Source organism: Microtus pennsylvanicus, chromosome 11 (genome assembly GCF_037038515.1).
Source record: "Microtus pennsylvanicus isolate mMicPen1 chromosome 11, mMicPen1.hap1, whole genome shotgun sequence".
Classification (NCBI taxonomy): domain Eukaryota; kingdom Metazoa; phylum Chordata; class Mammalia; order Rodentia; family Cricetidae; genus Microtus; species Microtus pennsylvanicus.
In genome coordinates, this window is record NC_134589.1 from 13,822,980 (window position 1) to 13,837,196 (window position 14,217).

At 47.4% G+C, this 14,217-nt stretch overlaps 1 protein-coding gene across 3 annotated transcripts in view; it reads left to right on the top strand.

Annotated features, from left to right (window-relative positions):
- Prkca (protein kinase C alpha) overlaps positions 1-14,217 on the top strand; it is a 417,908-nt gene that overhangs the window by 384,136 nt on the left and 19,555 nt on the right. For all 3 annotated transcript variants that reach the window (XM_075990292.1, XM_075990290.1, XM_075990291.1), the window contains 2 exons: positions 4,146-4,226; positions 13,368-13,475. In XM_075990292.1, coding sequence (XP_075846407.1) covers positions 4,146-4,226; positions 13,368-13,475 — 189 coding nt within the window. The remainder of the gene's footprint in view (positions 1-4,145; positions 4,227-13,367; positions 13,476-14,217) is intronic.

Genomic DNA, 14,217 nt, shown 5'->3' on the forward strand with positions numbered 1-14,217 from the left:
GATAGTGACAGAGGGCTCTAAAGGGAGTGACAGTGGCCCCGGTCGGGGTCTGTCTTCAAAGCCAAAGTTCAACCTCCCATGCGCTGCAGGGAAACCTGCCAACTCTCGCCCTCCTTGCCAAGCTGGCCTCCTTTTGTGAGCGGCCCCATTACGGGAAGCCAAATTGCCATGGCAGCCTTTGGCCCTGGGCCTCGGCGTATCAGGCAGCCCAAGCTTGGCTGGAAGCCTCCCTTGGCCCACAAGTGCCAGAGGCACCTGCATCTGTCCCCATTGGTGACGGACCCAAGAGACTCTCATAGTTGTTCTGTGCTCTCTGAACCTCGTCTTCCACGCAGAGCTGGACCCCCAAGGCCAGTGTGAGCCAGAGAACCTAAGTGAGTGGTAGACTCTGATAGACTCTGAGCACCCAGAACCATCACCACCCAGTGAAACTGAAGCGCAGATCACAGCTGCATTTAGACGCGGGGTTTTAATGGTGACAAAAGAAGCAGATGAAATTGATTTTGTTTTATATCTTATTTAACCCAGTATGCCCAAAGTTAAAAAATTGAAAAGGGGTGGTTTTCCTTTTTTATGAAATTATCAAAATCTATTTTATACCTAGAGATAGTTTAGACTGGCCATATCTTGTATGCTTATAACAGCATCCCACATCTGTGGATCCGATCATCTGTCTTCAAGAAGGATCCCTAGCTACCGTTTCCCTTTCACCCCAGGGTTCTGGCTCCTTAGAGATGTTTATCATAGCAGCAGACCCCTGAGGGAAAGTGCAGAAAGGAATTCTGGTGCTGAGGTTGCACACTGTACCCCAGAACTGAGATCATCTGGTGTACAAGCCGAGGGTGGCACAGATGAACTTCTCTGAGAAGGGGTACTGGGCTGCCTTCCAGATGTCACCTTCATATTACAAGTGACAGCACAGCCATGCTCAGAGTGACTGTCATCTTGGTCTGTTGGCTGACCCGGCAGCTCAGCGGGGTCAGCAATGCAGTGGATGGGAGACAAGCCACTGGCATTTGATGGTTTGCTTTTGTACAACTTGGAGAAGGAAGGGGGTGTTATCAGCGGAACCCATGGAATTTAACGCTTCAGAAATATAGAAGAGTAAGCTGGGGCTGAGTGGTGGAGAGAAGGAAAAAAAAACCTCTGTAGGTGGCTGTGACCTACAGAGTTGTAGCTCAGTCTGAACAAACACTGGATTCCCACACCCACCTACAGCTTCCTGGAATCAGACATGACTTAGCACGTGTGAACACGGGAGTCTGGCCGGTGGAACTGCTCGGGTATTCATGGGCAGAAAGAATATGAAATAAACAGTTACCAAGCATGGTGACTCGTGCTAATATCCCAGCACTCAGGAGGCTGGGGGTTAGAGGCCCGCCTGGGCTGGGTTCAACCTCAGCTCCCCGGGACAGCGAGTAGCACAGATGACAGGGACTGGCTTTGGATGCTGAGAGAGCAGTGTGAGCAGCTACTTTAAGACATCATTGTACCGCTGTGTTTTAAACCATTTGAAATCATTCCAGACCCCTTTAGACTGATCCTCAATGCCCTATTTTATCAAGCCCAGCATAGATATATTTGAAAGCCACAAATTCCCTTTTAAAAAATATGAGCCAGCATTCAGAAACCTCTTAATCATGAAGTGGATTTGCCAAGTCTGTCAACTTTCTGAGCCTTGGTTTTCTCGTCTATAAATGGGAATAGCCGTGTCTCTCTATCGCGTGACACGAGAAGATGCAGGTAGAGTCCCCTCTGTAGAAGTTCAGCAAGTGGACTTTTTATTGCTCTCTATTTGGCCCAAACAGGTTTTGAAGAAAAGGTGGGGTGTGGCAGTTCGTTAGTCCTGGGGTAACCGAGTCTAGTCACTAATGTTTCAGTCACATCTGCTCACTGCTAGCAAGCAGGGGTCAGGCGGCCCTCCTCCATCTTGTACCTAAGTCACCCAGACGGTGAAGATCCAGAGTCACAGTGTGGCAGGAGACAAACGAGCCTGTAACTCCCTCAACCAGGAAGTAAAATATCACTTCCTCTCGCCATCCATTACACCGTTTTTCTTTTTAAAACCTTAAATCTTTTTTGTTTTTGTTTTTGTTTTGTTTTGTTTTGTTTTTTGGTTTTTCGAGACAGGGTTTCTCTGTGGTTTTGGAGCCTGTCCTGGAACTAGCTCTTGTAGACCAGGCTGGTCTCGAACTCACAGAGATCCGCCTGCCTCTGTCTCCCGAGTGCTGGGATTAAAGGCGTGCGCCACCACCGCCCGGCTAAAACCTTAAATCTTAAGCGTCAAGGGGTATACTAAATAAACACCATGACGGATCATGGTGAGTATTTATAAAAATTAAGGCAGAGGATGCATATCCCTAATATATAAAGAACTTTCATTAATCAATCTAAAAACCCCTGTAGTCTGTGTGAGAGTAGGGATGGCATCCTCTCTGCAGTGTATCCCTAGCACTTCAGCACTTCCCATAGTCTCTGAATGGATGGAGCTGCCCGTCAGGGTAATCGGGAAGCTTACTAAAAAGAGAAACACGGGTGTCTAATTCCCATGTGAATAAAATGAAAATAAAAAGACTATTGAAATATCACTTTCAGTCACCACAGTGGCACTTTGGGAAACAATGAGAGCAAGTGCTGTTGGTGAGAATTCAAGGACACAGATTCAACTCTGCTGCTGCAGATAGCAGTGCATTGTGCTGCCCCGCAAGCCATCTGGCAGCGTGTCCAGAGCTCTACTTCTGAAGCAAAAAGAACTATGTCGACCCAACGGTTCTATTTATAGGGATTTGTCCTGCAGAAATAGTCAAAGGTTTTTTCGCAGAGATGTTCATGGCCTACTGTTTTTTAAGATGTTGTGTTATGAATGTTTTGCCTGCATGTATGTCTGAGTACCCCTTACTTGCCTGGTGCCCACGGAGAACAGAAAAGGGGGATATCCCAGAACTGGAATAGCAGACATTTGTGAGCCACCCTGTGGGTACTGGGAATCAAGTCTGGGTCCTCTACAAGAACAACAAGTGTTCTCAGCCACCAAGCCATCTCTCCAGTCCCCATGCTCTACTGTTGAATAAAGTAACTAACCACAGGCTAACAGGCTGCCATGATCCTATTTGTAAATTTTCTTGTTAGTTAATTCTTATTGAGAATGACAACCATCCGGGATAAATCAGTAGAAATTAACTTACTGACCTGGTCTGGGAGGTCCTCATGTCTACGTGTTGCTTTTATTGGTTAATGAATAAAGAAACTGGCTTGCCTATAGCATGGGAGGAGGAAGGTGAAGTTAGAGACAAGCCACGGAGCCACCGGAGATAAATGCACTGAAACTTTGCCGGTAGGCCATGACCTTGTGGTGATACACAGATTAATGGAGATGGGTTAAATTAGGATGTAAGAGTTAGTCAATAAGAAGCTATAGCTAATGGGCCAAGCAGTGATTTAATTAATACAATTTCTGTATGATTGTTTTGGGGCTAAGCAACCAGGAACAAACAAGCAGCCTCCCTCCGACACTGACCATCAATGTGCTATCCCTAAACTAACCATTGTAACCCTTCAAAAGTATATGACCTCTCTTGGTATTGTTTTTAAAGATATATCTATATATCTGTGTTATCTGTCTTATGTGTGTGCCCTGAGTGTATGTTTGTGCACCCTGTACATGCAGGTGCCTGCAGAGGCCAGAAGAGGGCATCACATCCCTTGGAACTGAAATGTCAGACAATTCTGACCACCTGATATGGGTTCTGGTAACCAAATCTGGGTCCTCTGCAAGAGCATAAAGTTTTCATAATCCTTGAGCCATCTCTCCAGCTCCCTCTTGTGTTTTTTAACCATTAAAATCTAACTCCTATCTATTTTTCTCCACGAGGGTAAGTAGTTCTACCACAGTCAGTGACATCTCCACGTGAATCCACAAGAATCCCGAAACAAGATTGGATGCTGCATCCTGGAACAGCAGTTCTCGGTGTATCCCCCTTGAAGGGTCCTTTTCCTTGTCCCTCTGTGTTGAAATTGAGGCAGAATTTACCACCACCTCATTTACAAGAGCTGTGTTTACATACCTGCCTGCTGGACTTAACCTCTCCTGACAGGAGCTCTTCGAGTGACTGCAACACATAACTGATGTGTGTGTTTCCTCACAGATAATCGCTTACCAGCCGTATGGAAAATCCGTGGATTGGTGGGCGTACGGTGTGCTGCTGTACGAGATGCTGGCCGGGCAGGTAACGTTTCGCTACATGTTCGCATCTGTTTGTTGCTCTTGCATGTGGTGTAGCTTCCACTCAAGAGAGGCAGCGATGGCAGGAGGGTAGTGCAGTGGGGCCAGTGTTTCTCCAAATCCCTGACCCAGATGATAATCTGCTGATCATATAAACTCCAAATGGAGAGTAACAGCCTAGAGTATGGACACGGTGGCCATCACAGGGAGTATGGACACAGTAGCCACCATAGGGAATATGGACATGGTAGCCACCATTTCAGAGTGTCGCCACAGAGAGTATGGACACGGTATCCACCACGTCAGAGTGTCAACATGGTAGCCACGATGTTGTGCGCCCTGCAAATTGCTGCAGCAGTGACCACTGTGAGTTTTTCAGGATCTCAGAACTAGGTTATAGTTCCCTACAACTTGGTCAATAAAAACCATCCCAGCCATTGATTATGACGTATTAATAAAGGAATAAGCTAGTGAAACTTGCTGGCAGCCCCTTCCTATCCCCTTGTATCTCACTGTTGGCAATGCAGTATCCTTTTCACCCGTGCCCAGCAAGACCGAACTTTTTTTTTTATTTATTTATTTTTTAAAGATTTCTGCCTCCTCCCCGCCACCGCCTCCCATTTCCCCCCCTCCCTTGATCAAGTCCCTCTCCCCTGATCGAGTCCCCCTCCCTCATCAGCCCAAAGAGCAATCAGGGTTCCCTGACCTGTGGGAAGTCCAAGGACCACCCACCTCCATCCAGGTCTAGTAAGGTGAGCATCCAAACTGCCTTGGCTCCCCCAAAGCCAGTATGTGCAGTAGGATCAAAAACCCATTGCCATTGTTCTTGAGTTCTCAGTAGTCCCCATTGTCCACTATGTTCAGCAAGTCCGACTTTATCCCATGCTTTTTCAGACCCAGGCCAGCTGGCCTTGGTGAGTTCCCAGTAGAACATCCCCATTGTCTCAGTGTGTGGGTGCACCCCTCGCGGTCCTGAGTTCCTTGCTCGTGCTCTCTCTCCTTCTGCTCCTCATTTGGACCTTGAGATTTCAGTCCGGTGCTCCAATGTGGGTCTCTGTCTCTGTCTCCTTTCATTGCCTGATGAAGGTTAATATTCAGGAGGATGCCTATATGTTTTTCTTTGGGTTGACCTTCTTATTTAGCTTCTCTAGGATCACGAATTATAGGCTCAATGTCCTTTATTTATGGCTAGAAACCAAATATGAGTGAGTACATCCCATGTTCCTCTTTTTGGGTCTGGCTTACCTCACTCAGGATAGTGTTTTCTATTTCCATCCATTTGTATGCAAACTTCAAGAAGTCATTGTTTTTTACTGCTGAGTAGTACTCTAATATGTATATATTCTATACTTTCTTCATCCATTCTTCCATTGAAGGGCATCTAGGTTGTTTCCAGGTTCTGGCTATTACAAACAATGCTGCTATGAACATATTTGAGCATATACTTTTGTTGTATGATAGGGCCTCTCTTGGATATATTCCCAAGAGTGGTATTGCTGGGTCCAGGGGTAGGTTGATCCCAAATTTCCTGAGAAACCGCCACACTGCTTTCCAAAGTGGTTGCACAGGTTTGCATTCCTACCAGCAGTGGATGAGTGTACCCCTTTCTCCACAACCTCTCCAGCAAAGGCTATCATTGTTGTTTTTTATTTTAGCCATTCTGACAGGTGTAAGATGGTATCTTAAAGTTGTCTTGATTTGCATTTCCCTAATCGCTAAGGAAGTTGAGCATGACCTTAAGTGACTTTTGGCCATTTGAACTTCTTCTGTTGAGAATTCTCTGTTCAGCTCAGTGCCCCATTTTATAATTGGGTTGATTAGCCTTTTACAAGATCGAACTTCTTGTTTTGAAAAGACAAGTTAGATTTCACTTTAGATGTGGCTCTTATCTGAGAGTCAAGTGCATTGGCTCCCATGGCACTTCCTCCTGCAATGACTTCAACAGCTGAGCGACTACAGCACCTCCTGACTGCTTTAATAAAGAGCCCCCAGATCTCAGTGGCTGCCTCCCACTCTCTGCACATGGTCCTCTGCACCCAGCAGAGGTGGCTGATGAGGAAGGTGAGTCTGATCCACAGTTATTCAAGAACTTGAGGACAGCTTTCTCCCGTCCTTTCTCTCTGCCGTGGTTGAGGGTCTCAGAGCCTTCCACTGACACACCCTGTTTCAGCCAGTGATGAAGGAGGAAACATTCTAGAACCAACCCTAAGTAGCAACAGTCAGCCCTGCCTATGTGGCACAGGCTGCTTGACTCTCCCTGACTCTAGGGCTAGGATGCTGAGCTGTCTAAGAGCTTGGTGAAGCCTTGAGGGATCTCTGACTTTAGTCCTGTCTCACTCACCTTTCTATTGCTGTGATAACAACATGACCAAGGCAACTTATAAAAGAAAGAGTTTAGTTGGGGGCTTGCAGTTCCAGAGTGTTAGAGTCCATGACCATCATGCTGGGGAGCATGGCGGCAGGCGGGCAGGCACGGTGCTGGAGCAGTAGCTGAAGAGTGTATGTCATTACCTACAAGTAAGAGACAGAGAGCGCCAACCAAGAATGGAAAAGCCCTCCCCAGTGTCACGTCTGCTCCTAGAAGGCCACAGCTCCCAATCCTTCCCAAACTGTTCCACCAACTGGGAAACAAATATTCGAACATATGAGTCTGTGGTTCTCATTCGAACCAGCACAACAATTCTGTCGTTGGCTTTTTTTTTTAATTCCTAGAACTCTGAGCTAGGCTTGGGCACCTTGATCTTAGAGCCAAGAATATTAATAATCAAGAATAGCCAGAAGTACCCATGCTGAACACAGAGACATACATTTCTGGGAAAAAAGTGCCCACCATTCTGAGATGGCACATTCATCGGCCACAATTTTTCTGTACACTGAATGCTTCCTATGTACAGTGAGGACAAAATAGACAGAAATCCTTACCTTCGGGCAGCTCACAGCTTAGAGGAGAGAAACAATAGACTAATTAGATGAGGAAAATACATGTTAAATACAGATACAAGGAAAAAGCCTGTAGCCTTGTGTAGAGACTGAAGGGAAGCCCTCAGTGAGGCTGGAGCACAGTAAAGCAGCGAGAGATCTGGTGGCCGTGTGGACACAGTTGTCATCTCAAGACCTTGACTCTAGGACAGGAAGCCTGCCCTTTATGTCTCTGCCATTACATCATATCTAGGAAACACTTAAACAGATTATTTTAGCTATGGAAAAATGCAAACATCTGCCTGCATTTGGTCAGTGTTTCCCAGCCTGTTAAGATCTGAGTGGCATAGAAAGAGTGGTTTATTTGTTTATTCATCTCTCCCCACCCCCCATTCTGAGCATTCCTCTTAGGTGGAACACCTCAGTGTGTAAACACAGAACAGCTATTTATAGCAACATAACAACTCACTGTCCTGTGGCACATAGACAGGGAAGCGTGGGTCACCTGTGCTTGAAGTCAGTTTCCCCCCTTGAAAACTCTGACAACAAAATTTAACTGTTTTTACCTGCTACCTGGGAGCCTTGCTCATCACATAGCCAAAGTGAAGTCTAGGTCCCTCCTTGCTCCTGAGTGTTGTGCCCTCAGGCCCAGAAAACAAACCCACTTTCATTTCAAGTCACATTTGCATATGCCAGCCAGGGCAATCCATTTTCCAAGAGCATCCATACCCTGGCTTCTAATTGGCTGGCAGAAGACTAGCAGTCAGAACAGCCTGCAGCAAAGTCCTCTCTTTCTTTCCTTCCTTCCTGCCTTTCTTCCTCCTTCCCACCTACTTGCCTGCCTTCCTCCCCAGTGTTATGGTTTAAGTAAAAATGCTGCAGGTTCCCCAGGACTCATACTCTGAGTCACAGCACCATTATTATCGTAAAAGTAAAATGCTGCAGGCCCCCAAATGACTGCAGTGGGCAACAGGCCGTGAGACCACACCACAGGTCCCCAAAGTGGTGGCAGGCAGTGGGCAGTGGGTCCCGAGAGCAGCCAGTCCCAGGCAGGGATGGTGTAGTTCCCCAAATGGCTGCAGCAGGCCATGAGTCCCAGGCAGGGAGCCACATGGTGGGTGAGAGACCTTGATGGTGCAGCCAGTCCCACGAGGAGAAACAGATGGGCAAGCCACAAGACCATGTGGGCGAGAGACAAAGGCATGGATAGGCACACCATGCAAAGTGAAGTTAGATATTTATTTAGTGGGTTATGGGAGAGAAGGAGAGAACGGGGAAGAGGAGAGAGAGACAGAAACAGAGAGGGGGAAGGGGAGAAGTGGGAAGAAGGGAGAGACAGAAGCTGCCTCTTTGAGAGAGAAAGACTAAAAAGGGACTCAGGCTGGAAGCTGAAGATCAGCTTGCCTCAGAGGATGGGAGGGAATGGTCGTGGCTTGTCTCTTAAAGGGACAGAGCAGACCATTACACCCAGGACTTCCTAGACCTCATTCTTCAGGAAGTAAAGTCTCCCTGGGACCTTGTGGTGACAGGAACAGCTTAAGGAAGGGCCTGTTTGCTTTGATCACAGTGGCAGATGCTGGGGACAGCTGGTCATGCTGCACCCAATCAGGAAGCAGAGAGGGGCGAATGTTGCTCTTTAGCCGGCTTTCTCATTTCTGTTCGGTCCCAGACCTCAACCCATGGGATGCTGACACCCACCTTGAAGGCAGGTCTTCCCAAGCATGTGTTTCCATGGTGATCCTGAATCTCACCAAGTTGACAGGATGAACCATCACAGGCCTTGTATCCAGGTCTTCCAGAACACACTGGGAGCTCCCATACACCTTCTGGCCTGTTTCCCCCACGCTGCTTCTCAGATCCACTTAGCCTGCCTTGCACGCATCTCTCAAAGTCTCTACTTTGGATTGAAAAGGGTACTAGCCCTCAAAAATGACACCTGCAAGGTGTCCACCATGCTGGTGCCATGCTGGGCAGAGGCCCCAATCTTTGTTCCACGTAGCCTCATCTAGCTGCCCACAAATGGCAGGCACTGTTCCAATCAGAGCCTTGCAAAGGGAAGTGAGTTCCTGGTATGTCTGTGACTCAGCCATGGGTGTCACTCAAACACACAGCCATAGGGACTCGGCAACAGGCAGAGATAGATACAGGCACTGAGAAGGAAGATTGATTATGAGCCTGTCTGAGGGGTTAGGCACTAAATTTGTCTTCCTTAACTGTGGAAGGCTAAAGATGAGCCGGGAAAGGTGGCTGGTTGCCTTTGGCTTATCAACTGTCAGCAGCCAAATGGGCCCATTAAGTCTGAATAGCCCGAATCTGTTTCCAGGTTCTGGATGGCTTGACAAACAGAATTGCTTGGAACGGGGGCACTAATAGTGCTCGTGTGTTCCTCAATGAGCCCATTTCGGCTCTCATATCAATGTGTTCTTTTCTTTTCAGAGCTGTTTATCAGCATTGGGGTCTTCATCTCAGTAATTGAACCTTCAGCCCAAGTGTGTGTGTGTGTGTGTGTGTGTGTGTGTGTGTGTGTCCAGGTCCTCAGCAATCTGCAAGTTAATAGGGCAGGGCCCTTACCCACTGCCTGTTAGGAAGTGGTTCAGGAACCACTTTGTGCTGTGGCAGCCATCACCTCATTTGTCTGATTAGAGCTCAGAGCTCTCCAAGTGGGATGTGGGGTACAACACGTTCAGAAATTTTTCTTTACACAAACCCGAGACTTGTTAATAGGGAACTGAGCTTAGAACACTGCGTCCAGATTGGTAGACATTTAAAAATAGCCGTAGGCATGGGGGCAGTAGGAGAGAGAAGCAGTCTGAAATGGTCATGTACCCCGTACCTAGGCAGCAGATTTCCCCACACTGTAGGAGCTGGTGTTATTAGAAAGGAAGATGGATGTAATTGTAACCTGTCACTGCTGACCTGCCTTCAGCACCAGGGCTTGGGAGTACACAATTACCTATAAAGAGGCCCCAGGGTGAGCTAAAGAATCCTAGCAAGAACATAAACATGTTCACATCCTTTGCTGTACAATCCCGCACCTGGGATGTTGATCCTTATGTAATTCAGAGGAGAACAGAGCTGGCACGCACAGAGATCATTCTACCAGCTTTCTGCTAGTCTGGTTATTAGCCTGCAATGTTGGAAGCAATTCCAAATCACCCAAGGACCCATGAATCCATCTGAAGACATTTGGTGGCTCTCTAGCTCTGCCTGAGAACACGGCTGGCTACCAAGAAAAATGTGTTTGCAGCAGTCAGTAAAGCAGCGAATTCAGGTTAAGTATCTTATTTGAAAATAATATGAGAAGCCCTGAGAGGCCATGAATAAAATAAGAAAATATTTGTGTGTAGATATGGCAGGGAAGCTATACCCATGAAATATCTACAGGGTGGCTGCTTAAAAACTGAACAATGACAGTCCCAGCTGGCATGCCATTGGGCATGGGGGAAGTCACGTGGGACACCACCCCCAGATGAAGTTATAGGTGACAAAACCTGCTGAGAGAGGGAGAATTAGTCCTCCCTAGAGATGAGCACCCTGAATGGTCATCTAGTCCCAGTGGTCAGCCCTAAAAAATATTCACGCAAGCAATACTTAATGGACTCAGTAGCTTGGATTTATATATTTATTCACATATATATATATATATACACACACACACACATATGCATGCATACATGTGTTCTGGCATTATCTTGAAATCTGTAATAGTGGTGTGTGTTTTATGTACACATGTGTGCATACATGTGCATGTCTGCCTGCATGAATGTATATGTGAGTGTTGCATATGCATGTGTGTATGTGTATATGTGGAGGCCAGAGGTTTCGCTTTCCACTTTATCTTTTGAGATCAGGTCTCCCATGGAACCCGGAGCTCACTGAGTAAGCTAGCAAGCCTATCCAGGGACTCTCCTGTCTCTGCCTCCCAGTTCTGAAATTATAGGCATGCACCGCCATGTTCTGCTTCTTTAAAAATGTGTTCTGGGGTCGAGATTCAAGTCCTCGTGCTTTCATGCCATGCGCTTTACCAACTGAGCCGTCTTCCTAACCTCACAATAGTTTTGAATAAGGAGTCAAAGACCTACAAATAATGTAGCTTATCTGAACTCAAAACCAGAAGGCTTTACTGGGAGGTGGACGTGGCCATCTGATGATTTGGAGACATAGCCTATGCCATGGCCACCTCTGAGACCCCATTTACCCTGCAGAGAGCATGCTCACCTCAGACTCAGACTTTGCTGTCCTCATGGCAGGGTGCAGCTCACAGTCCCGTTCAGGACTTAGCTTGTTTATCTTAATTGTGAAAACCTCCTTGACCAGAGCTCAGACACTCTCCTGGGTCCCTCATCAGGGATGGTGAGATGCTATGTGGGTGTCAGTGAGGGGCATTGAGAGGATGCCTGTTATAGGGTCAAGAAGGTAGTGTCTTGGACAACAGGCCAGCACAGGCCATCTGCAGCTAAACACTCCCCCACTGGCCTGCCTTGCGGGTCCCTCTGATGTTGTGTTTCATCTACACACATGGAGTCTGCCCATCCTGCCGTGACTCATTCTCAGCCAGACTCATTTTAGTTCTCCGCACCCACCTGCACACTGCCACCAAATCACACATACTCTTCAAAGCCGGGCATTTGCAACCAGAAAGGAAGCTCTTTGGTGTTTTGTTTGCTTGTTTTGTTTTGTTTTTTAGAGAATAGGAGAAAGAAAATGAAATGGCACCAGCCAGCCAAACCTCCATCCCCCCATGGCCAGCCCTAAGAGAGGGCTCTTTGTAGACTTGGTGTCTCTCCCTCAGAGCATGTGGCTCTCCTGCCCTGGCCCCACGCCCAGTTCCCCTTCAGAGCTCTCTGCTCTACCAGGGGTGCCCCTGCCATCTTTATGTCAAGTTCAAGGTTGGTCGTACCAAAGAGAATATCCAGGAATTTCCCGTAGGTCCAGTCCTTCTGGGTACATCCCACTGGAGTGAGGAGGACAGCACAGAGCCCTTGGCTTGGTGGTCGTGCCTTAAATCCACTGCTATTTCAGACAGCAATTTCAGCTCCACGGGTTCCCGTCTGCTTCTCTAGCTGCGGTCTGGCTGCTCGGGCTGCAGCCTGGCCGGGATTCTGTTCCCATAGGCACTGGCTCTATCACTGCCCCAAAGATAACTTTACATAAATCTCTATGGTTCTATTTATAAATAAGACTCAAGATTCAAAGGCTGGGGTGAAAACCTGCTAGCTCAGAGAGGCTGGGTTATGACTAACTAACCTCCTCTTGCTGATTCCAGATGCCCTCTGATGCTCTATGATTACCTTCCATCAACTAGTTGCTCTTTCAGCCTCTGGCCTAAGATTTTTTTTATTTAATTAATGCAAATGCAAACTCAGGGTTCACATCCCCCCCCCCAACAAAGATGTCATGGAGAAATGCTTAAAGAGCATCTTGGGCACAGACAGGTTCTTGGGATCTCTTACACCCATCCCCATCACAAGAGGTTCCTCCTCAATAACAACTCTACATACCCTTCCTTGAACTCTTTCTGGGTACCACCCACTGGGCTCTGGACTAGCCAGAGACCTCATCGTGGGAAATGGTGTGTCTAACAGGCAAGCTGCTTGAGTGTGAGCACCCAGCTGGGAAGTAGAGTTAGAATTCTGTCCCAAAGTCATGTGACCTCAAAGCCATGGTGTCCCATGGTACCATCAGTCCTCCATATCTCAGGATGGTGGTCGTTAGCCCACTACAAGAGACAAAGGACATATCCAGCAGCTATCTCCTGTCACTGACACCAAGCAGGCTGCCTGTCTTATCCGGTCAGAAGGGCCCCAGTTCTGCCCTATTCTGAAGTTTCTTTCATCCCAAGTAAAAGCAGAAAGCATTCTCTGTACCCTCTAAACATAAAGCCATCTGTAACCTGACTTGTTCATAATTATATTTTTAGCACATAATTACAAGATTAATGGATTAATTATAATTTATTTGTAAATCACTAACCACATTACTCCAAAAACATTTTCCCTAAACGTTATTTTGGGTTGCTTGGGGCAAGATAATGAAAGGAACGGTTAAAAAATGGGAAACGCACAACCAGTAGCCTAGTTAAAGATAATCAAATCAGCCTCCGCCTTCGCGGAGCTAACCTTGCCGCCTGTGGTGTGTGGGGAAAGGTGGTCGTTCCTTCTCACAGACCTTCAAGCGCCGTGGTAACGTGTTATCCCCTCTGTTTTCCCATCTTTGTCTGGAACAGCCTCCGTTTGATGGTGAAGATGAGGACGAACTGTTTCAGTCTATAATGGAGCACAATGTGTCCTACCCCAAATCCTTGTCCAAGGAGGCCGTTTCCATCTGCAAAGGAGTGAGTACATCGGGGTTTCCCCTCTGGCAGCCAACCAAGGCGGCTGGCAGAGGAAATACTCTTTCATACCGAATGTTGTTTTTGAGAGAAAGTCTTGCTATCTAGCTCAGCCAGTCCCGAACTCCTACTAGCCCAGGCTGGCCTTGAACTTGCAAACCTCTTGCCTGCACCTCCCAAGGGCTGAGATTACTGGTATGCACCACCATGCCTAGCTTCCCTTTCCGGCCTTCTAAGAGAGACACCAGAACTTTTACTAATGCATGCCGCTGCAAAACTTGGAGACACACAGGGCATAGGGGACAGAAGAGACTCGAATTCCAGTGCTGTTCAAGGGTCTCATGCTCTTATTCTACTGCATTTCGGTCCCCTGTCCATTTCTCAACGTTGCAAGGGGGTGGGAGACAGCTCAGTCAGTAAAGTGCTTGCCACGTCAGCACGAAAACCTGAGTTCAGTCCTCGGAACCCACGGAAAACATGCATGCCAGCTGTGGTGGCATGAACTGTTGAAGCAAAGGCAGGAGGAGCCCCGAGGCTCACAGGCCAGCCACCCTAACTCCAATCCTCATGTTCCAAGGAGGAACAATACCTGAGGTCGGCCTCCACACACATGCATACGCACATACAACCTCTGTCTTCCATACATGTTCACACGCGTACATGTACCCACAGTTACAAAATAAAGAAGTAATCGCAAGCCCTGGGGGAGTGCTGTTTCTCACATCTGGCCTCCTAATTAATTCTC